At 45.2% G+C, this 24,486-nt stretch overlaps 1 protein-coding gene across 1 annotated transcript in view; it reads left to right on the top strand.

The window, feature by feature from the left end:
- VPS26C (VPS26 endosomal protein sorting factor C) overlaps positions 1–24,486 on the top strand; it is a 164,282-nt gene that overhangs the window by 113,472 nt on the left and 26,324 nt on the right. Inside the window, exon 6 of the mRNA XM_069202548.1 lies at positions 18,801–18,951. Within this exon, the coding sequence (XP_069058649.1) occupies positions 18,801–18,951 (151 nt within the window). The remainder of the gene's footprint in view (positions 1–18,800; positions 18,952–24,486) is intronic.

Genomic DNA, 24,486 nt, shown 5'->3' with positions numbered 1-24,486 from the left:
GTTCCTTCCATCTAGTGTTGGGCTCGGAGTGTTACAAGTTGTTTTTCTTCTAAGAAGTCTTTTCGAGTCACTGGACCGAGTGACTCCTCCATTTCGGCTCCATTGCGCATGGGCGTCGATTCCATCTTAGATTGTTTTCTTTCCGCCATTGGGTTCAGACGTGTTCCTCTTCGCTCCGTATTTCGAATCGGGAAAGTTAGAATAGAATCGAAAAATCGTTGGTATTGTTCTCATTCGGTTCTGGTTTCGTTTTAGCGTATCGGCACCGACATCAAGACCGCTTTGGCGGCCCTTCGAGGCTTCCACTCTTCATCAAGGCATGGTCAGCCCGACCACACCTGTCGTCCAAGACTAATGGACCGGACCCCCTTCCGTTTCTGTCCTAAGTGTCACGCCAAGTATCCTTATACAGACCAGCACTGAGTCTGTAACCTGTGTTTGTCGCCCGAACACAGAGAGGATACTTGTGAAGCTTGCTGAGCGTTTCGATCCAAGAAGACCTTAAGGGATCGACGCGCAAGACGACTACAAATGGCGTCGAAGCCGAAACAACATCTCGACGTCGAGGAGGAAGAAAGAATCTCCATCCAAGAAACGGACTCAGATGAATCCGAAGGTGATCGACCCTCGACGATGCGGCACACAGTGAGTACACCTGCCCCGTCCCACACCCAGGGTCACACCCAAAAACTTAAGGCCGCGCGGACGCCACCGCCAGCAGGCCATGACTTAACCCACAGAAAGGAAGGTGACCAAATAACATTGGCACCAAAAAAGGCCAAAGATTTGCCGAAGAGTTCCGACTCCGGTTGAGAATCAGGCACCGAAAAAAGTCGGCATCGAGTTATCAAGTCGGGCAAGCCTCGAAAAAGCTCATCGGAACTGAAAAAGACAATTTTGTTGGGAATTTTGGTACCGAAAAAAACGGCTTCGGAGCCGAAACGCTCTTCCTACACTGAAGAGCAAGGACTTTCTATGCAGCTCAAAGAAAAGCACAGATTTGAGCACGATCTGGATCTAGAAGAACATGACCAGACACAACAAAGGTTGGAAATCTAGGATGACACAGGGAAGATACAAACAATCCCTCCACTCAAATCAAAAAGAAAACTAGCTTTTCAAGAGACTGAGATGCAGCCCAAAGCCAAAGTGGTTAGAGACAAGTCACCACCACCACATTTCTCACCACAACCATCCCCACTGCAATCACCACACTTGTCACCAGTGGGTACACCGATGGCGCAGTCACCAACTCATACTGGGATGACTCAAGATGATGCGGATCCCTGGGATCTATACGACCCACCTATATCGGACAACAGCCCAGAGTGCTATCCGACCAAGCCTTCACCACCAGAGGACAGTACAGCATATACACACAAGTACTAGCCAGGGCAGCTACGTTCCACAACGTAACAATGCACTCGGAGCCAGTGGAGGATGACTTCCTGTTCAAAACGCTTGCACCCACTCACGCATCCTACCAAAGCCTGCCAATGCTACCGGGCATGCTCAAGCACCCACAACAGGTCTTCCAAGAGCCTGTTAAAGGGAGGGCCATCACACCAAGGGTCGAAAACAAATGTGTAAACCGCCCCCGTCCGACCCAGTGTTTATAACTCAGCAACTCCCTCCGGACTTGTCATTGTGGGGGCTGCAAGAAAGAGGGCAAATTCACAATCATCAGGGGATGCCCCACCCCCTGATAAAGAGAGTCGAAAGTTTGACGCAGCGGGGAAAAGAGTGGCATCACAAACAGCCAATCAATGGCGAATTGCAAACTCGCAAGCCCTACTTGCACGCTACGACAGGGCACACTGGGACGAAATGCAAGACATCATCCAGAATTTGCCCAAGGAACACCAAAAACGTGCCCAACAAGTAGTTGAAGAGGGACAGGCCATATCGAACAATCAAATACGTTCTGCCCTAGACTCTGCAGATACAGCAGCATGTACTGTCAACACAGCTGTAACGATTCGAAGGCACGCATGGCTGCGAAGTTCTGGATTTAAACCAGAAATACAACAGGCGGTACTAAATATGCAGTTTAACCAACATCAGTTGTTTGGGCCGGAGGTGGATACCGCGATCGAGAAGATGAAAAAAGACACAGATACGGGTAAAGCCATGGGCGCGCTCTACTCCTCACAGTACAGAGGCACATTTAGGAAACCACAGTTTAGGGGGTGGGTTCAACAACAGACATCTGAACCATCCACCTCCCAAACAAAACCCACCTACCAGTCACAATATCAAAGAGGGGGGTTCCGTGGTTCCTTTAGAGGACAATTCCCAAGAGGAAGAGGGAAATTCCAGCCCGCCAAACCAAGCTCTAGCAAACAGTGACTTCAATGTCACACTACCCCAACACTTGTCACCAGTGGGGGGGAGGCTACCCAAATACTACCACAATTGGACACACATTACCACAGACACGTGGGTCCTATCAATTATCCAACATGGTTATTGCATAGAATTCACAACATTCCCTCCAGATGTTCTACCAAAACCGCACAGATTGTCTCCACAACACTTAGACCTATTACATATAGAGGTCCAAGCACTGCTACAAAAACAAGCCATAGAGCTAGTACCCTATCAACAGAAAGGAACAGGCGTTTACTCCCTGTATTTCCTTATTCCAAAAAAGGACAAAACATTAAGGCCTATCTTAGATCTCAGAACACTGAATCTCCTCATCAAATCAGATCATTTCCACATGGTAACACTTCAGGACGTAGTACCCTTACTACAAAAAAAAAGGGGAATACATGACAACACTGGATCTCAAGGATGCGTATTTTCACATACCCATCCATCCGTCTCACAGGAAATACCTCAGGTTTGTAATACAAGGCAAACATTATCAATCCAAAGTGCTACCGTTCGGAATAACAAGAGCCCCCAGAGTATTTACAAAATGCCTAGCTGTAGTAGCAGCTCATATAAGGAGACAGCACATGCACGTATTCCCATATTTAGACGATTGGCTAATAAAAGCCAACACTCCGCAACAATGTCAATTTCAAATGCAATATGTCATAGATACTCTACACAAACTAGGGTTCTCTATAAATTACCAAAAATCACATCTACAACCATCCCAAATACAACAGTACTTGGGAGCAACACTCAACACACAAAAAGCAATTGCCACTCCAAGTCCACAAAGAGTTCAGTTGTTCCAAAATGTAAAATCAAGCATGCAACCAAACCAACAATACACGGTAAGGTTTGTGATGAAACTACTAGGCATGATGTCCTCATGCATAGCTATTGTCCTAAACGCAAGACTACACATGCGGCCCTTGCAGCAGTGCCAAGCAAAACAATGGACGCAGGCACAGGTCAACTCCAAGATCTAGTGTTGATAGATCACCAAACACACTCTTCGCTTCAATGGTGGAACCCTGTAAATGTAAACAAAGGGTGGCCCTTTCAAGACCCAGTACCTCACGTCATTATCACAACAGACGCTTCCATGATTGGGTGGGGAGCGCACCTTAACAATCACAGCATACAAGGTCAATGGGACAATCAACAAAAACTACTTCACATAAATCACTTGGAACTGCTAGCGGTATTTCTAGCATTAAAAGCGTTTCAACCACTTCTAGCCCGCAAACACATTCTTGTCAAGACCAACAATATCACAACAATGTATTATCTAAACAAACAGGGGGGGACACACTCGTCACAGCTGTGTCTCTTAGCACAAAAAAATTGGCATTGGGCAATTCACAACAACATTTGCTTGATAGCACAATACATACCAGGCATTCAAAATCAGTTGCCCGACAATCTCAGTTGAGCTCAACAGAAGACTCACGAATGGGAAATACATCCCCAGATACTACAAGATCACTTCTACCGCTGGGGAACACCAAACATAGACCTATTTGCAACAAAAGAAAATGCAAAATGCCAAAACTTTGCGTCCAGGTACCCACACCCTCAGTCCAAGGGCAATGCTCTATGGATCAGCTGGTCAGGGATATTTGCTTACGCTTTTCCCCCCTCTCCTGCTCATTCCTTATTTGGTCAAACTCAAACTAATACTTATAGCACCAACGTGGGCTCGCCAACCGTGGTACACCACACTGTTGGACCTATCTGTGGTACCCCACATCAAACTACCAAACAGACCACATCTGTTAACACAACACAAACAACAGATCAGACACCCGAATCCAGCATCGCTCAACCTAGCAATCTGGCTCCTGAAGTCTTAGAATTTGGATATCTAAACCTTTCTAAAGAATGTATGGAGGCCATTAAACAAGTAAGAAAACCCACAACCAGACATTGTTACGCTAACAAATGGAAAAAGATTTGTTTGTTATTGCCAGGCTAATCAGATTTCGCCACTAGATGCCTCCACACAAAACATTGTAAGTTACTTACTACACTTACAAAAGTCCAATCTAGCCTTCTCTTCCATTAAAATACATCTCACTTCAATTTCTGCTTATCTGCAAATTAAACATATAAAATTGCTTTTTAGAATCCCAGTTATTGAAGCCTTTATGGAAGGACTAAACAGAATCATACCCCCAAGGACACCACCAGTGCCTTTGTGGAATCTTAATATTGTGTTAACACGACTCATGGGCCCACCATTTGAACCCATGCATTCTTGTCAAATCCAATTTTTAACTTGGAAAGTAGCCTTTCTAACAGCCATCACTTCACTTAGAAGAGTCAGTGAAATACAGGCGTTTACTATTCAAGAACCCTTTATACAAATACATAAACATAAGGTGGTTCTCCGTATAAATCCACAATTCTTACCAAAAGTAATCTAACTCCCAGTCTTCTTCCCACCGCCAGACTCAGTAGCAGAAAGGGCATTACACACGTTAGACATAAAAAGAGCGCTAATGTATTACATTGACAGAACAAAACAATTTCGGAAAACAAAACAATTGTTCGTAGCTTTCCAAAAACCACATGCAGGTAACCCCATATCCAAACAGGGCATTGCCAGATGGATTGTCAAATGCATACAAACCTGTTACCTAAAAGCGAAAAGAGAATTACCCATTACTCCAAGGGCACACTCCACTAGAAAGAAAGGCGCCACAATGGCTTTTCTTGGTAATATACCAATGACAGAAATTTGTAAGGCAGCCACTTGGTCTACGCCTCATACATTTACTAAGCATTACTGTGTAGATGTGTTACCAACACAGCAAGCCACAGTAGGACAGGCTGTACTAAGAACATTATTTCAGACAACTTCAACTCCTACAGGATAACCACTGCTTTTGGGGAGATTGCTGCTTTGTAGTCTATGCACAGCATGTGTATCTGCAGCTACACATGCCATTGAATGGAAAATGTCACTTACCCATTGTACATCTGTTCGTAGCATGTTGCACTGCAGATTCACATGCGCCCTCCCACCTCCCCGGGAGCCTGTAGCCGTTTTAGTTGCATTGACAGTGTATATATGTAAATAATTTTGACTTTAATACTATATGTACATACACATTTACTCCATTGCATGGGCACCTCTAGTATCCTCACTTTAACAACTCCTACCTCACCCTCTGCGGGGAAAACAATCTAAGATGGAGTCGACGCCCATGCGCAATGGAGCCAAAAGGGAGGAGTCACTCGGTCCCGTGACTCGAAAAGACTTCTTTGAAGAAAAACAACTTGTAACACTCCGAGAAATTTTCCATATATACACACAATGATAATAATTAGGAATTGGCACAAGAAACAACAGGCACTGACAAGAATTAGTGAAAAATAGTTAATACCCTAGGGGAGGACCAGACCACATGCTAAAATAGTGGAATGCAAATTGAAGTCACACATCCAAGGATATGGAGTCGTTAGAGGGAAGCTGGAATAACTAGGGCCGCTAGGTGAGTACCTAAGTGACCCCCAGCGACCAGGATAGCAGAGGTAAGTACCTGGTCTTCCTAAGGACTAACAAGATGACTTAGAGAAAGGATTGTGCAAGAACAGGACCAGATTAGAAGAAACCAATGGTGGATTCTGGAAAAAGAGGACCTGCAAAAGAAGAGGACAGAGTCCAGTCCACGATGGAGTGTTTAGTAGGGGTAGGGATCTACTACCCACCCTTCTGTGGCTGAAGATCCAGGTCAACGGGGGAAGAAGACCAGCTGTGGAGCCCAGGAGTTGGAGAGGAGTCCTTGGAGCGGTGCCGATGGTGTCCCACGTCGGTCGTCAGGTTGCAGATGGTCAATGGTGTAGGAGAACCACCAACAAGCCTTGGTGAATGCAAAGGGAGCAAAAGAAGAGTGGCAACGCTGAAAAAGACCAGCGAGGTCCAGGGGACTCAGCCCTTGGAGGGGAGTCCGGGCTGGCCCTCAGCAGTCAGGAGAACCAATAGAAGCACTCGCAGTCCCCAGGGGCAACGCACTGGCAGCAGGCAGAGTAGGTTCCAGTGAAGCCCAGTCAGCACATCTGAAGAGGAGACGCACATCGCTGGAGCAGCAGAGAGGAGACTGTGGTTGGCAGGATGAAGTGCTGGAGGCCAGGGCTACTCTGAGCCTGAGATCCCTTGGAGCAAGAGACAACAGACTTGGTAGCTGCAAGAGTCGCGGTGCAAAGGGGTACTGTCTTGCAAGGACAGGCAAGACCTCATTGTCTCCCATGTAGACGTGTAGGACGATGTAGGATCCACGCAGTCAGATATTGTTGCTGTAAGTGCTTGCAGATGCAGGCGAGTGACTCCTTCACTCCAAGGGAGAGTCCTTTTTGCTTCTTGGTGCAGGCTGAAGTCTCACTGACCCCAAAGGATTCACAGCCAAGGAAATGTTGCTGTTGCTGGAAGGAGCCGGAGAAACAAAGTTGCAAGGTGAGGTAGTTGCAGGAGTTGGAGTCTTGTTGGTTCCTGACGAGTCCATGTTGCGGTTCCAGTGGCCAGAAGTGGAAGTAAACGATGCAGAGGAGACCTGGTGGTGTCTTGCTCATCGAATGTGGGGAACCACCCGTAAGGGATTTCCTAAATAGCCCTAAAGGGGGTTTGGTCACCTTGCAAGGTGACCACCTATCAGGAGGGGTCTCTGGCATCACCTGCCTGACCTGGCCACTCAGATGCTCGCAGGGGTTTCTGCACAGCTTGGTTTCAAGATGGCAGAATCGAGTGACCACATGTAGGAGCTCTGGGCACCACCCCTGGGGTGGTGATGGACAGGGGAGTGGTCACTCCCATTTTCTTTTTTCCAGTTTTGCTCAGGAGCAGGGACCGGGGGTCCCTGGGCTGGTGCAAACCAGTTTATGCAAGGAGGGCACCAAATGTGCCCTTAAAAGCAAACCGGTGGGCTACCCCTCCCAAGCCTTGTAACACCTTTTTCCAAGGGAGCGGGTGTTGCCTCCCTTTCCCACAGGGAATCCTTTGAACTACCTTCCCCTGTTTGAGCTCTTCTATCAGCAGGAGGGTAGAAACCTGTCTAAAGGATGGCAGCAGCACAGGCTGCCTGGAAAACCTTAGAAGACTGGTAGGAGCAATACTGGGTGGTCCTCGAGGGAGCCCCCAGAGTGCATGGAATCATGCAGCTAATACCGGCAATAGTATTGGGTATGATTCTAACATGTTTGATAACAAACATGCCCAGGTTCGGAGTTACCATTATGTAGCTGGACACAGGTACCTATTCCCAGTACACAGGTAAAATGGCTTCCCTGGACATACGAAGTCCATTTGTAATGGAACTGGAGTTTGCGGGGGCACCTGTACTCTGCCCTCTGAGCTAGGAGGGCCTACCATAGGAGTGACTTAAAGTGACCTAGTGCAGTGGCCTGTAGTGAATTGGTGCAAGCACCTTTTCATGCTGGCTGCAATGGCAGGCCTGCGGACATGCTTTGCATTTGCTCCTATGAGTGGCACAATACTTGCTCCAGGCCATGGGGAACCCCTGGTGCCCCAATGCCCTTGGTACCTAAGTACCATATACTAGGAACTTATAAGGGGGCACCAGTAATGCAATTTTGGAATGTACAAAAGTCCTAAGTAACCACATTTGGAGGGAGAGCACAGCCGCTGGGGTCCTGGTTAGCAGGATCCCAGTGAGAACAATCTAAGCACACTGATAGCAGGGAAAAAGTGGGGGGTACCAGTGCCAAAAGGGGCACTTTCCTACAACATGCTTGTAGACAGACTCAGGAGGTGCAATCACCCTCTTCCATGACCAACAACAGGCAATAAGTACAGCCTCCAAGTGTCCATGCAAGAGGTCTGGGGGCATTGTGTTGAGACCTTCTCTGTTGCACTGGGCCAGTGGCATAACGTGAACTCCTGTGGTGGGGGTTGGGGAGGGCGAGCTCTAGGGTGCGCTCTCAGCACAGTACAGAGCCGGGGTCTATGTACTTTACGAGGGGACCCCCTCAAGTTTAATTACGCCACCGGGCAGGGCAGCGGCAAGTTTGGTATTGACGAAATCCCACAACCAGCAGGTATGTGCTTGACAGGTCACTAACGCAGCAGCCGCAGAAACAACGGAGGAATGAGTCCAATAACACTTGTGGGCGCTTGCCCACCCTTGGGACAGCATTTTGCCAAACTATAATGCACACACCTTTTGTTGTCATTTCAGAAACTGCGCGCCTACTCGACCATTCATGAAAAGAAATCAGCAAGCACAAAGAAGACCCGAGTGTGTTTCTGTATTTTTAGCACGAGTTTTAAACCGTTTTAATTTTATGGTGCTCTCCAAATTGTCTCTAGGGCCCTGCAGACGTATCCTTTGCACTTGCGACCCAAGGTGGTACATTTGGTTCCCAAAGAGGAGAAGGGAGATTTTCTGAGGGAAGACGCAGGGGATGGATATTGGCATGCATTTCCGACGCCACTTAAAGGATTCCCCCTCCGTAGCTGCAGCAGCGAGGCCGTCACAGGCGCTCGTGAAGCTGATTTATGCCGCCACAAACCGGAGGTTACGCCGGGAGGTACTTACACTCGACACGCGCGCATGCGGTTTCTGGAAGATTTGTTGCTGCCTCATTCCTTGTGTTCTCTCGAGAGAGGTCTTTTCCATGGGCGGACGGCACTGCCTGGAAAATAGATTTAATTACTGCGTTTGCTGGGAAGCCAGTCAGAAGTAAATCAATTTTAGAGCTGATCTCTGCACAGTCGCTTATCTTGCCAGCAAGTGCAGCGTGGCGCGGTGACTGGATGTCGGCTTTTGACACTGATAGATGAAGGGTGGTGGAAGGCCTGCGTACGTACGTTTCTCAGTAATAATAATAGCCAGGGTTGGACTGGGCACCAAAATAAGTGCCCCCCGGTAACTAATTAGCTCGCTAAAAAAAAACAGGCTCATGTTTGCAGATTGGGTCCGTTTAGGACTTATAAAGACGCCGTGTTACGCGTTAGGAAAGGTATGGGAGGGCGCATGGATTCGAGCTTTCTTCAAGCAACATTTGTTTAAATGTCAGATAAATCAACACTAAAAACATGTCCAGCATACCAGGCATAATCAGACCCACAAACTTGCACAAAAACCGACCCCGACATTGACATGCGTGGCTAGGCTTTTAGACATTGACTGGCTACCCTACAGACCAGTCCTACCCTAATAACAGACGACTTCACTGCCAGGCCTTCTCCACCTCAGGTGCCAGGACTTTTGTTTTGTATATCTGGGGCAGTTTGCGCTTAGGCCCTCATAACTTTTTGCCCACATAAGCTACTCATGCCAAATGTGCGTCCTTTTTTCCAACATCCTAGGGATTCTAGAGGTACCTAGAGTGAAGGAGACCAAAAAAATTAGCCCAAATACAGCGAAAATTTCGTTAAAAAAAAGGGGGGGGGGGCGGGGGGGAAGGGCTGCGGAAGAAGGCTTGTGATTTTTCCCCTGAAAATGGCATCAACAAAGGTTTTACAGTGCTAAATTCCCCATCTTCCCAGCTTTCAGAAACAGGCAGACTTGAATAAAAAAAACAAAACACATTTTTCAACACAATTTTGGCATTTTACGGGGACATACCCCATTTGTGCTATTTTTTGTGTGCTTTTAGCCTCCTTCCAGTTAGTGACAGAAATGGTTATGAAACCAATGCTGTATCCCGTAGAGCTAAACATTTCTAAAAAGTAGACAAAATTCTGAATTTAGCAAGGGGTAATTTGTGTAGATCCTACAAGGTTTTTCTACAGAAAATAACAGCTGAAATGAAAAAAGATTGTAATTTAGCTGAAAAAAACAGCCATTTTTATCCACGTTGTACTCTGCAACTTTTTCCTGCAATGTCAGATTTGTGAAAGCAATATATAGTTACGTCTGCTGGACTCTACTGGTTGCAGGGATATATAGGGCTCGTAGGTTTATCAAGAACCCTAGGTACCCAGAGCCAATAAATGAGCTGCACCTTGCAATGGGTTTTCATTCTATAACGGGTATACAGCAATTCATTTGGTGAAATATAAAGAGTGAAAAATGGGTATCAAGAAAACCTTTGTATTTCCAAAATGGGCACAGATAAGGTGTTGTGAAGCAGTGGTTATTTGCATATCTCTGAATTCTGGGGTTTCCATACTGGCATGTGAATTACAGGGCATTTCTCAAATAGATGTCTTTTTTACACACTGTCTTATATTCGGAAAGAAAAAATGTAGAGAAAGACAAGGGACAATAACACTTGTTCTGCTATTCTGTGTTCGCCCAAGTCTCCCGATTAAAAAAAAAAAAATGGTACCTCACATGCGTGAGTAGGCCTAACGCCCCCAACAGGAAACGCAACATGGACACACCACAATTTTACATTGAAAACGGACGTGTTTTTTGGAAAGTGCCTAGCTGTATATTTTGATCTCTAGCTCAGCTGGCATCTAGGGAAACCTACCAAACCTGAAACTTTTTTTAAACTAGACACCTAGGGAAATCCAAGATAGGATGACTTGTGGGGCTCTCATCAGGTTCTGTTACCTAGAATCCTTTGCAAACCTCCAAATTTGGCCAAAAATACACTTGTCTCACATTTCGGTGACAGAAAGTTCTGGAATCTGAGAGGAGCCACAAATTTTCTTCCATCCAGCGCTCCCCCAAGTCTCCCGATTAAAAATGGTACCTGACTTGTGTGGGTATTCCTAGTGCCCCAAAACACTATTTGGACACATCAAAATGATCAAATACAAAACTATCTGTTTTGGCGGGGGGTCTGGTTCTAGGCTCAGCAGCCATACAGGGAAACCTACCAAACCCAGACATTTCTGAAAACTAGACACCAGAGGGAGTCCAGGGAGATGTGACTTGCGTGGATCCCCCAGTGTTTTCTTACCCAGAATCCTCAGCAAACCTCAAATTTAGCTAAAACAAAATAATCACATTTTCCGCACATTTTTGTGTGGGATCACCACACTGGACCATATTTCCTACTACCCAGCGTTCCACTCAGTCTCCCGGTAAAAATGATACCTCACTTGTGTAGGTGGGCCAAGTGCTTGTGACAGGGAAGAGCCAAAAACATGTTGAAATTGAGGGGGGTCCAAAAGGGCAGTTTGAAAAAAAAAATGTTTAGGCTAACAAGTGGGGCAGAATTTTCATCGGTATAGATGAGACAATGCTGGGTGGTAGGAATTTTGTGGATTCCTGCAGATTCCGGAAGGTCAGAAATGGCCTAGAGTTAATTTTGCCCCCAGGGAAGCGACCCTTGTCTAAGGGGTCGCTCCCCACATATAAAAAAATAAACACAAACAAAAAAAATAATCCCTGGTGTCTAGGGGTTTCTGCCCTGGGGGGGCAGAAAAGGCCTACAAATATTTTGCCCCCCCGGGGGAGAGGCCCTTGCCCAAGGGTCCCCTCCCCTTATGTACAAATATATTTAAAAAAACAATTCCCTGGTTTCTAGTGTCATTTCTGCTGCTGAAAGACCTTTCCTCTCCTTTCATGCCTCTCTCACCCCGCCACGTGATCTCAGGAGAAATGCTTTTGCATTTCTCCTCCGATCTGAGGAGTTAGGCCTCTGATAAGATCATCGCGTGCTGACATCATCAGACGCCACAGGGGAGGGGAGGTGGGGTGGAAGGGGAAGCGATTCCCCTTCCATCCGTGCCCAGGGGAGGAGATTGTGAGGCCCCCGGGGGGAGCGCTAGCGCTTCCCCAGAGGGCCCCTATCTGGACGGAACGGTTACGTCCTGGGCACCCGAGTGGTGCTGCCCAGAACGTAACTGATACGATTGGGACCCAAGGGATTAAAAAAAAAATAAAGTGATGCAGCCAGGTCGAGAAGTCAAATATGTTTTTTTTTTTTGTTTTTTTTTGTTTTTTTGCAGCCCTGTTGCCATGCTAATACCCTTCATGTGAAAGTCCTCAAAATGCCCACTTGCTTTATCTGAATTCAGTGGGGTTCACCTTGCTGCTGCTGTCACACAACCAACGCAGTATTGTGTGCAATTTCAGACCGCTGTACAAAACGTACTATTGTCACCCATTGGTAGAGTATATTGCAAGTATGGTGAAGTTCTGCTTCTCAACTAGTTAAGTAGGTTGACCTGATGACTTGCATCTCCAGTTGACCTCATCTTCAGTCACAGGTTTCCATTTTACTATTATCATCATTAGGTGTGCTAGTGCACTTGATACCATTATAAATTAACCAAGACCACCCTTCTCAGAATCTTCTAATTGTAAATATAATGCCACGATAATATGGAATTATGAGGCCAGCTTATCTCTGATGTTTTCTTAAACAAATGTAAGTAGTGTACAATGTGAGGACTCCTCTCATTGTCAGGTAAGAGATTGGTTTCACCCAGTTTTTAAGAGCCCGGGAAATAGCATGAAGGTAAGTATCTAGGCTGTTAACAAATATTTCTAAGTAGAACATGTTCCACCTGTACATAACACTGTACAGCAAATGTCCAGAAGGGATACCACAACCTCAGAAGGCATCAGTAATGTGGAGAAATGCTCTTCGAGGTCAACGAATTTGAAATTATTTGAAGTTCCAGAAAAGAGACTTCATTTTTGTCCCATACCTTCTTTTCATTTTGACTCAACGCAATGCTTTAAATAAATGGACATATAGCAGTGCAGGTAGTCACTGTTTCTATAGAGTACCTATTTGCACCTGAGAAGTGTCAGCCAGAGACTCTCCCTTTCAAATTAAAGTAGTGCAGGTACTTGGCACGGGACAGTACCTGCCAGTTTAAAGCACTGTCTAAAAGTTATTTAATCCACGATCACACATTTTCCCTTCATTTGCCACGCATATGTCCCCTCCTGCGCTAATTTATCACTAAATTAGGTCCTTCAAATTTAGCCTTAAACTCATGCGCTTTCCCACAAAAGTTCTTTGGTCTATTTGGAGGTTTACTGTAGTTGATGGGGGAAAAAAACTGCTGTCCTTGTAATTATTGGATTTGGTTTTTAACAGTATGTATTTCCTCTTTTATAGTACACATCTTTGCACATGCTATGTTTAGTGTAGGAAAATAACATCTTTCTGACATAGTTACCGCCACTATTTGCCTAGTGTCATTGTGTTTAGACTGTAGTACACTGGAATCCTGCTAATCAGGACCCCAATGTCTTTGCTCTCTCCTCTAAATTTGTTTGCTGGTAAACTCCTGTACCCTACATTTGGCATAGTGGTGCACCCATGTAAGCCCCAAGTATATGGTAGTTACGTCAGGGCACTGGTACACTATGGGTCTCCCATGGTCTGCAGCATGTATTAATAAGCCACCCATGGGAGTCCATGCAAACTGCATCTGCAGGCCTGACTTTCCAGCCTGCGTGAAATGGTGCTTGCACCTTTCACTTCAGATATATGGCTTGCTTTATGTCGCGGTTACTGCACTTGCAAAGTGTAAGTCACCTCTCTGGTAGCCCAAGGGCAGGGTGCATGTCTTTAAGTGTGAGGGTGCCCTTACAAACCCCAGACTTGATTCCCTGGGCTTTGTAAGTGTGGGGAAGCCATCATTAGGTGTGTAGTAGACACTGGTCAACACGAGTTGTCCAACTACATAATTGCTTCACTGAACTATGCTGCTGCCCAGACACTGTTCTGCCCTCCTGCTGATGAGCCTAACTCAAGCAGGGAAAGGCAGAACAAAAGATTTCCTGCAAGAGAGAGACAGTGCCCGCCTTTCCCTTTGAAATAGGTGTCTCTCGGCTGGGGTGGAATGGCCTCTGAGCACCACCAAACTGTTTTGAAGGGCACATTTGGTGCCCTCCTTGCATAATCCGGTTTGCACCAGTTCAGGAACCCCTTATCCTGCTCTGGCACGAAAACACACAAACGACAGGGAAGTGACACCGCCCATCCCACAATCCCCCCTGTCCAGCTCCTTCCCTAGGGAGGTACACAGAGCTCTGCCGGTGTCCAGTTGATTCTGCCAACTTGGAAACAAGATGGGCAGAGGCCCCTGGAAGCATCTGCCTGGTTAGGTAGATGATGTCCCTGACCCCCTCTGAAAGGTGGGTCACTACAGAGAGTGACCACCCCATTGGGGTTACTTAAGGGCTCCAGAGGGTAGGGTCCTCAGATTCGTAGAGCAAGACTCTACAAGGAACTCTCTGCAAGACATCTTCTGCTCCTGGCATCTGGAACCGCTGCTAATCTGCTTTGGAACTGAAACAAGACTGTATCCAGTTGGGAGGATTCCCACTGCAACATTGTTTCTCCAGCTCCTGCAAGATTTCTGTAACATCTATGGCTGTGAAAACTCCAGGGTCACAAGGACTCTGCCTGCATCCAAGAAGCAAAAAGGAATCTCCGTTGGAGTGAAGGAGTCACTCCCCTGCATCTGCAGGCACCACACGAACGGCTGGTGGATCCTGCTGTCCCACGGACAGCGAAAAGACTCTGCTTACAGGTGGTCATTCTGTGGCCCTCTTCTGGTCCAACTTGTCTTCTGACCAACTTGGAAGGTTGTGGACTTGTGCTGCAGCTACTGGAACAGAACCCCTGTGCAACACAACAGTTGCTCTTGCCAAGGTATGTTGGATGTTCCTCCAAGAGATCTTTGAGCTCCAAGAAGCCCCAGCCTCCAGCACTCTGCAACTCCAAGATCAGCTTTCATTTTGCAGCTCCTGCAATGTGGCACTCCTGTTTTGTTGTGCTGTAGAGGCCTCCCTGCGACTCCCTGTGCCTGCTGCCAGTTGGTCTCTCGTGGGGGCTCCTCCAACACAGGCTAGCTTTCCTCCCTGCTGAAGGCCTACCCTGACTCCCCTAAAAAGGTAGAGTCACTAGGATTTTGCTGGTCCCCAAAAACTTATAATCTTCCTTGCAACAACTATATGTGTTTGCCAAGGATTGTTGGTGGTCCTGCTGGCCACTGACCCTCCTGCAATCCAGCAACCAACCTGAGACAGCTTGTGGGCAACTCCAAGGATCTCCTGCATCCCCTGGACTTCTTCCTTCATCGTCCTGCAGGAACTTCACCTCCAAGAGGGTGGACATTGCCTGCCTGCTCCGCCTGGACATCTCTGAGTGGTCAAGACATTGTCCCTTTCTTTTTCAGGTCCTTCATGTCTGGAATTCACCCTTGGGATCCACCGACCTGGTCCACTGGTTGCGACAGCAGCTGGACAATCAAGGCTTCCATTGACTCCAACGAAGGTTTCTGACATCTCTTCACCACTATGCACCTGGGCTCCCTGGTATAGGCACTCTGGTCTTCTGGCTATCCGCAGGTGGGGGTACTGTCCAACCTTCTTTGTGCCAACTGGTTTCCTCTGGGTCTACTGGGAAGGGTCCTGAATCCATAAAAATCCAATCCCAGTGGTCAGGTGTTAGGATATGGGACACTCGGCTCAATAACAACTCTGCACCCAGGTGCCTGTGGGATTTCTGATACTTACCTCTGGTAATTCCCTACTCCCCAGTCCCTGGGATTCTAACACACTTACCTTGGTTGGGCACCTCCATTCTTATATCACTTTCTTAGTATATGGTTTGCCACCTTCTCCGTTTCCTATGTATTTCTATGCTTTTCCTGCTTGTTGATAAGTGTATATTTTGCGTGGAGATATCTCCAAGTGGAGATATACCAATGTTAGTATAGTCTTAGTGTTGCAATAAAGGATATTTATTTTTGCAACGCCTTGTTTGGTTCTTTCTTGTGAACAGTTACTGACAGACTATTGTGGTATTGCGAGTGCTGTACACTCCTCCTGGTTAAGCTTTAGCTGCTCACCACAGCTACCCCTAGGGAGCTTTTGCTATCTGGACACCTAAACACTATCACTAAGTGTTGTCTGGACTCAGAATAGGATGCCACACCATAGGTGTATACCATGAACTGAGTCAGCCTTCTACATTTAGTGCTTACAAAAATTGTTGTTTAGTAGCTTTAGTCCTGCTCTCATCTCTGATCGCAGGTCAGCTCCTCAAACTGAATGGTGATAAAATAGAGGCAGATGCCTCTTTTGCGGACCCCTGACTGCCACTCTTCTTGCCTAGGTTCTTGCCCACCTCATTTTCCTCTGAGAAACTTGCTAAATACAATGGAAGAGATTCACATTAATACTCTGGAAAATAAGACTGTGTAAACATTCAAAGTAGTCATCGAGCAAATATTTTTGCTTGATGATCTCAAGAGTGAAGCACTCTCTAGAGGTTGTTGAACATTAAAAGACCTTAGCTCTACTGAGCCTAGCAACACTAGAAGTATACGCTGTGTAAAAAAAAAAAAAAAAAAAAAAGAATGAATAAGGGCTGAGGAAGCCCAGCCTATCTACAAATGCACACTTATAAAGTAAAGAGCAGTAAAGGAGTGAAAGACTAGAACAGGATTGGTTACTAGATATAACATATGGGGTTATATTTTTTCTTTCATGTATACGGTATGGATTATATATATTTAATTACTGAACAGTGATAACTACATTAGTTCTAGATTTAATTTTTATATAGTTTTGGATATAGTAATTGTACAAACCTTCAAGAAGTGAAGTTGTTTATTTATTATGTTTGAAGTCTTACAGTATTCAGGGACAATGGAGCCAGTTGTCAGAGATACGTAATACTGAGATTATAGCGGCAAGAACTCACATTTACTTAATCTATTTTTGGTTCTGACATTTGAACAGAGGAAATGAACATCATCACTAGAGTTCTTGAACCAGCGCTATGAAATCAATCTAGTAATGACAATTAGAGAGATTTGTTATGGAAGGTTAGTGATATCACACTAGTTGGATTTAGATCACAGTGGCATGTACATATAAAGGATTTTCACAGCTGGGTAATATTGGGGATATTGTTTTGGGGGACGAGTGTTATTCACATATACGTTTTTTGTTTATAGTAAATTTGGGTACTTGGTCACTTATGTATATGAATTGGTTGTTACTTATTATCAGTACATTTGCCTTTATTTCTTGCTCTTGTTACTATTTACTACCCACACAACACCTCATGGCTTCTCACTTTAGTAACAACACTGGGATTTAAATTGCACTGCATTGATATGTGTATTATACATTGTTACAGCACTGATGAAGTCATAAGGGTGATGCCCCTGACGAAACACGTGTTGGCTGGCTTTGAGAGTTGTCAGGATATTCTTTTGATGGAAAATCAATGTGATATCTACTGAGGAACTGATTCAGTGAATTACGGAATATAATCTATTGGATTACATATCAACTGATCGTGGACACATTGGTGCCAATCTGAACAAATACATGGACTAATAAACATCTTTAACATAGGTGGAATTACTGTTATAATAGTATTCATATTTTACTTATCTTTATTGAAAACTTGTCTGGTGGGTTGAGTGCTTGGTTAATTAGGAAAGACATGAGAAAATGGCCTATGTAAACCCAGCACCACTGTCCCACACCGTGGCACATCCACATGTGAATAATTATGTCTGTGTGTTGCATAATATTCTCTCGTTTCAGTTGTACTTATGTGGCTGTTCAGTGACACAGACATTGCTCTGCAGAAAGCAGCCAAATATATTCATGAATTCTGAAATGTTGCTGCTTTTATATGCATTTTAGAGAGTTTATAATGGCATTACCACAAGCCTACACATCTTTAGGCTTCTGAAATTATATTTGGGGCTCTCAAAGTAATTACTGGATAGCTAGAATGATCACTGGGTAAGGGAAGATGCTTTCAGTGACCCTCAAATAACATTTGTTTTTAGCCCTGATCTTACCTGCCCTACCCTTGCTGTCATTTCTCTAAGATAGGTACCTTCCTTCATTTTCACTACTCTGAGAACATTTGGCTCAAGATATGCAGGTCTTTGATATTGAGAATGGGTGGCAAACATTTTTCTGCCAAAGCATTAATCCTCTGACATTCCAAAAAGTCTTTAGCAATTTTGGAAACACCTCCTGTTCCATAAATGTACCCCTTCCTTTGCTTCAAATCAGGTGTAACTTATCACTATGGGCCGCTACACTCATATTATACCAGATGGTGCTAAGCAACCATTGTTTGATGTATTTGCATTTTATACATCTCTAAATCATTTGTACAAAGGTGTTTTGAGTCAGCTATGTGAGTAGTTTTATGATATGCTTGCATTGTTTGGTTTGGTCCCTTGCATACTTTCTGATACTGGGCCTTGACTGACTTTTTCTTACGCAGAGCCATGCCATGCTTTGTGTTACATTGTAAACACAAAAGTAGCCCTAGACTGCTCTGTAAAGGTCACAATCCAAAAAACAGGCTGTCAGTTGGAAAAAACTGTATAACTGTAGTGGAAGGTGCTAGCCTTGTCTAATATTTGAAATTACTTGCTTGTAGACCTAACACAGACAGACAACATAGTTATGAAAGTTTCTTTTATTGAATGGTTCTTTTGTTGGGTTGAATATCTTTGTTTTGACTACTGGTGCATCCTCTTTCTCCAGAGAGCATCACTCCCCAAGTTTCTCATCCGGGGTCACCTGAACTCTACCAATTGCGTCATCACACAACCGTTGACCGGGGAGCTGGTTGTTGAAAATTCAGAGGTTGCAATCAAAACTATTGAGCTGCAATTAGTACGCGTAGAGACTTGTGGTAAGTCTTTAATTATTCCGGTGTGTGTGTTCACTTGCAGTGGAAATAGGAAGACACAATTATTTAATTGTCATTAAGAACCCGATTAAGAGTATGGTGGACAGAGTGTACACCGTTAAGATGGTGGAGGAGAATACTTCCGCCATCTGGAGGAACCTCCACCTGCTTCACGACCAGTCCTGCAGACAACTCTCTACAGTGACAGGAACCACCGTCATAGCGGCCCCTGTCAGTGGAGGGAAAGTTTGACGGTACAGTCAGTTATGATGGCCAGCTGTCAAACTTTTCAAAACTTTTGTTTTTCAAAAGCAAACTCCCAAAGACAAGTTTGTTTTTTAAAACAAAAATAACATAATGGCCCACCACATCCTAGGAGTTTTCTCACAAGATGTGGGGGTCATATTATTTATTTTCCTGTCCCTTACCGCCAGATTTTTCCTGTGGTGATGGACAGGCAAAAATACTTTACACTGTCCAGTTTCAGTAGAATGGGCGGTGTAAAGTCATTCCTCACATGGCACCTTCTCCTTTAGACTGAGGGAGGAGGTAGTCCATCGGTGAAGCCAACGGGGGTTCTGTCGATAAAATACTTAGGGGGTTATTACAACTTTGGAGGAGGTGTTAATCCGTCCCAAAAGTGACGGTAAAGTGACGGATATACCACCAGCCGTATTACGAGTCCATTATATCCTATGGAACTCGTAATGCGGCTGATGGTATATCCGTCAATTTACCGTCACTTTTGGGACGGATTAACACCTCCTCCAAAGTTGTAATAACCCCCTTAGTCTTCCAAAATCTAAATGAGGTGGGCCGACTTAGTGTTTGGCAGAGAGGGTATTCCTTTACGTTAGCTAATGTGTACGCTGACTGCCAAACTCTAAATCAGGCCTTAAGTAAGTTGGTGTTTATCTTTTTCAACATGGAGCAATGCGGAGAAAAATAAATTCCGTATGGTAGATAAAGAGTTAAATTATCCCATATTGAGAGAGATAGAGACAGTTACCTCAGATGCAGAATCCACTGTATCCCAAGATATAGAGCACAATACGGGAGCACAATGTGTGTCTTCGAAACCAGTCTTACCTGTTGACATTTATATAACGTTGTAAAGACTAGTTCCAGTTAGCTGTAGAATAAAGGCAAAACATTGAACAAGCGTTGGTGGACTCCAGAGGTCAAGCCTTTTGCATCACTTCAGTACCTCAAATCATTATTAGATGACACTCCCAAGTCAGAAGCCATAGCTTGAGGTCTTTAACAAAGCTGTAATCCTACAAGATTTTACTAGATGTCCCTCTTGAGTCAGAATCAACTGCTGAACATGTCTTTCACAAAGCTGCAGTACCTCAGGTTGTTAGCAGATGTTCCCCTCAAGTCTGATCCAACTGCTTGAATTCTTCACAAAGTTGCAGTACCTCAGATTGTTACTAGATGACCCTTTCGAGTAAGAGGTAGTTGTTTCAAATGTCCTTCACAAAGCTGAGGGGGGTATGGTTTCAAAATAAAATATGCATTATACTTTTGTTTCTGTAATGAATAGTTCTTGCTTTCTATAGAATAAGTAACTATTCCAAAACTGGTGTATGATGAATCAGTATTGCAGATGGCAATACCTTTCATGGTTATTATGAAAGTAAGTGGATGTATACACGTGCACCAGTTAAATTCACCCCCTCAAAGTGAAGGTATCCACTCTCAGAAGCAGTCTGATCCAGTGTCCCACACTGCGCTGTGATGAGTGTGCATAATTTCAGTGACATTTAAACAGCCCATTTGATAAACCGAGTTGGCTTCAAGTTTCCTATATGAATGTATTTTTATTATGATTTGACTTGAGAAACATGATCCTGGCTAGACAGCTAAAGCTGTGTTTGGGTCAACGATCAAGGCATTATCAGCACCTTTTTGATTCACATATTGTCTTTGGTAATGCACACTCAGTGGTCTAGACTGTGGAAAGATACCTCCTTATTATAGTGAGTGAAGTCTTAGGTCCACCTACTGTTGCTTTGATGAGTTGATCACATTCATTTCAGTGAGACAGTATAGGAAGCTAGGTCTCTATATGGTGTACTCAAAAGAAGTACACGCGTGCTGAGTCCAGTGGATCCTCAGTTGGTTTACAGAGGCTCTCTTTTGTGGTAGTGTGGGCGAGCAGTTAGGTTTATCAGAGGGCAGTGCTAAGCATTTGTTGTACTCACAAAGGCAAGACACACACTCAAAGAATAATCCAAGACCAAATTAGAAAAATAACACTTCTTTTTTATAACCAAGAACTTTACGCACAAAGCAGTCCTATGGAAGGAAAAGTCAGAGATGCATAAAGATCGATACAGTCTGTTTCAGGGGTTCACCTTCAGGATTTGGAGTTGTAGTGGGCCAAGGTCCCAAGTACTACCACCAATTCATCTGGAACTTCTCAGATTTCACTGGGAGCAGGGTGCTACGGTGAGGGGGGCATCTGGAAATAGGCTGTACAGAGGGACTTGGGGACAAGTCCGAGAGCTCTCAAATTGGGCTTGGGTTGCAAAGGGTCTTGGAGCAATGGGGCACAGCTGGTTCTTCGGACCCTGGGCTGGGCGGCTCAGTGCAGAGTGGTTAGGGCGGCTGGGCAGGTTGCGCGAAGATGCTCCTTGTGCGAAGATGCTCCTCGCTGTTAGGGGCCCAACAGCTGGCAGGGTCAAAATTAGGATGGTGGGCCACTCACGAAGTGGGTCTCAGTGGCGCTGCCGTCTCTTGACGACTACTCAGTCCTGGTGCATTGGGGGATCGGGGCTGGACTCTCACTGTTGCTTCTTCAAGCAGGGCGTCTGGCATCCGGGGAGTTGGTGCTGTTGGTCGTGGTGTCTTCACACTTGGTGGGGAGACAGATCTGGTCCTTCAGAGCACGAGTACCTTCTCCTGGTCATCTGCGACATCGGTCGGGCCGAGGAGCTGCAAGGCGGTGACCGGTCTGTGCTTGTTGGTGCCTGTGGTGTGCAGGGAAGTAGCTCCTTTGCTCAAAGGGAGACTGGCGGCGATTTTCGAGGTGCTGACAGGCTACCCAAGGATTTGGTAGCTCTCCAGCTTGAAAGACGAGTCACTCTGTTGCGATTGTCAAGAGAGGTGCGAGCATGCAGGGTTTTGCGCCAAAAGTTCTCTGCTCTTCTGCTGTTCTCACCAGGTAGTGACTCTTCTTTGTCCTTCTTCTCTTGGTCTGTTAAATCCAAGTTCTTCGGTTCAGGGGTGCCACCTAAATACTCAATTTAGAGGCGTTAAAGGGGGTGACTGGTAGCAGCCAATGGGTGGCCTCCCTTTAGGGTGTCTACGCCCTCAATCCTGATCCTAGAATGCGAATTCCATCCTAAAAAAGACAGAGGGATCTGGAAAGTGGTGTCCACATCAGCTAGCCCACCTTAGGGGTGGGACTGGCATGATGTGGTCACACCTCCTAATCATACTAATTTTCCCTTTCTACCAAGAAGTGGAGTCCGGACAGGTGGGTGGTCATCTCTGCCATCTAGAGAGACCCGGGTTGAAGAACAAAGGTGGCTGGGCCTTTGAAGCTCCCTGCCCTGGAATGCACAACCTACAGGCAGTCGGTAGGTTAAGGGGCCCTCTGGTTGCATGTATAAATACGTCACTAGAATCAGTGAGTATTTATTAATACAAGATGTTTGATACCAAACATCCCTAGTTTAAGTTAAGCCACCCTGTAGCTGGGGAATTCGAATTGATCAGTGTTCAGCACATGTGTTTCCAAAGGTTTCCCTGTCCACTTACTGTGTCTAAGAATCGACAAAGACCTAGCAGGGGCATATCTGCTCATGCAGATATGTCCTCACATTTTATATAATGTACCCAGCCTTAGGGGTTGGAAGGCCCTCTATAGGGGTGACTTACAAATATCATATGCAGTGGGGACCTGGCACACAGGGATGTGTGACAGGTCGTGTTTTCACTTTTGTCTGCACCAAGACACGCAGCCTACAATGGCAGCACTGTGTGTGTTTGGTGAGGGGTCTCTTAGGATGGCACAATTCATACTGCAGCTCCTAGGGACCTTCTTTAGTACCCCGGACCTGGGTACCAGGGGTAACATTTACTAGGGACTTAAAGAGAGTGCTAAAAGTTGTGCCAATTGGGGAAACAACTGTACAAATTTGGGAAAGATCTGGCTCTGGGGACGTGGTTAGAAGGATCCCAGTGCACTTTCAGTCGAAATCACATGTACCAAGCAAAAATTGGGGTTAACCATGCCAAAGGGGGCACTTTCCTACAGGGTTTAGTTAGTAGGAGCGCTAGGGCTACAACATCTGTACAGGTGACGATAAATGCATATCTTATGAAAAGCATAAATATGAACCAAGGCTGAGTGAGTATAAAATGTTATACATGTCTGTTGAAGGCTCCTGAGGTATCTCGTACCATTGATTGTCATGCTTGTTTTCAGGTACATGTACTGCCCACCATTTAAGAACACGTCATCCAGCATGACTATCTCATTAGCAGCCCATCTCCTCCAAACGAGGCATCATTATTATATTGCACCCTACAATAAGTTGGATAATTTTATAGTTGGGCTGCGAGAAAAGGGGACACAAAGTCAACACTATAAATATTTCCCAGTCCTCTTGCTACATTCAACTGGAGTTGCATCTCTGAAGGCGAAAGCAGAAAGGAAGGAAAGCTTAATTTGTAGTTTTTTGATTCCATGTTATCTACATTCCGTCAAAGCATGTGGCTGCAAGCATCCTCAACCATAAGAAAATGTGTTGCAATTGCTCTGCTGCATAGTACACATAAAGACCTGGAACCTTATTACCGCCCACCGCTAACGCTGCAACACAATCTCATAGAATATTCTGTGATGGTCAACCTGTCATTTGAACTTTTAGAATAGGGAATAGCATTTGAAAAAAAAAAGGAAAATGCAAAAACATGCAAAAATGTAGGCATTATTAACATCTTGGATAGACCTAATTTTAGTTGCCACAGAGATAGAAAGGTGCTAACCCTTCTGTTTACTTTCCCATTGAAAGGTGTTAAAGAAGATATTACACTTGTGATCAGTCTTCTTTAAATGCACATACCCAGTTATTTACTCACAAATGTACATGTTTTCAGGAGGAGAGTTATAGCTGTTAAATGGCACGTTGAAACCCTGATTTAAACTTTGTATACAGCGCCGCCTTTGCCTAGTATTTCACTCACCATTACAATGCCTTTTCTTACTTCCAGTTAGGAAGTGGCTGAATGGAAGCAGCTGAAATGCCACCTGTTTGCCCTGCGGGGCAACAAGAAACACTCAAGGCTTGCAACCTGCTACTACAAGGCCATGTGAACTCTAAGGAATTCCCTAGGACACAATTTTTTGCTCATTGGGATATCCAACAAATTTTCCAGGCCCTGGAGACAGGGTAACTCTTTGCATCCAGTCAGGGAAATACAAGAATGCCAGGCATTCTCATACATCTACCACAGGAATATGTGGTAGGATCAGGCAAAAGTTGATACTTCAGATATGCTATGGAACGGTCACATACATAAGTA

The sequence above is a fragment of the Pleurodeles waltl genome, chromosome 8 (genome assembly GCF_031143425.1).
Source record: "Pleurodeles waltl isolate 20211129_DDA chromosome 8, aPleWal1.hap1.20221129, whole genome shotgun sequence".
In the NCBI taxonomy this organism is placed as follows: domain Eukaryota; kingdom Metazoa; phylum Chordata; class Amphibia; order Caudata; family Salamandridae; genus Pleurodeles; species Pleurodeles waltl.
This window is presented reverse-complemented; position numbering and strand designations above follow the sequence as displayed.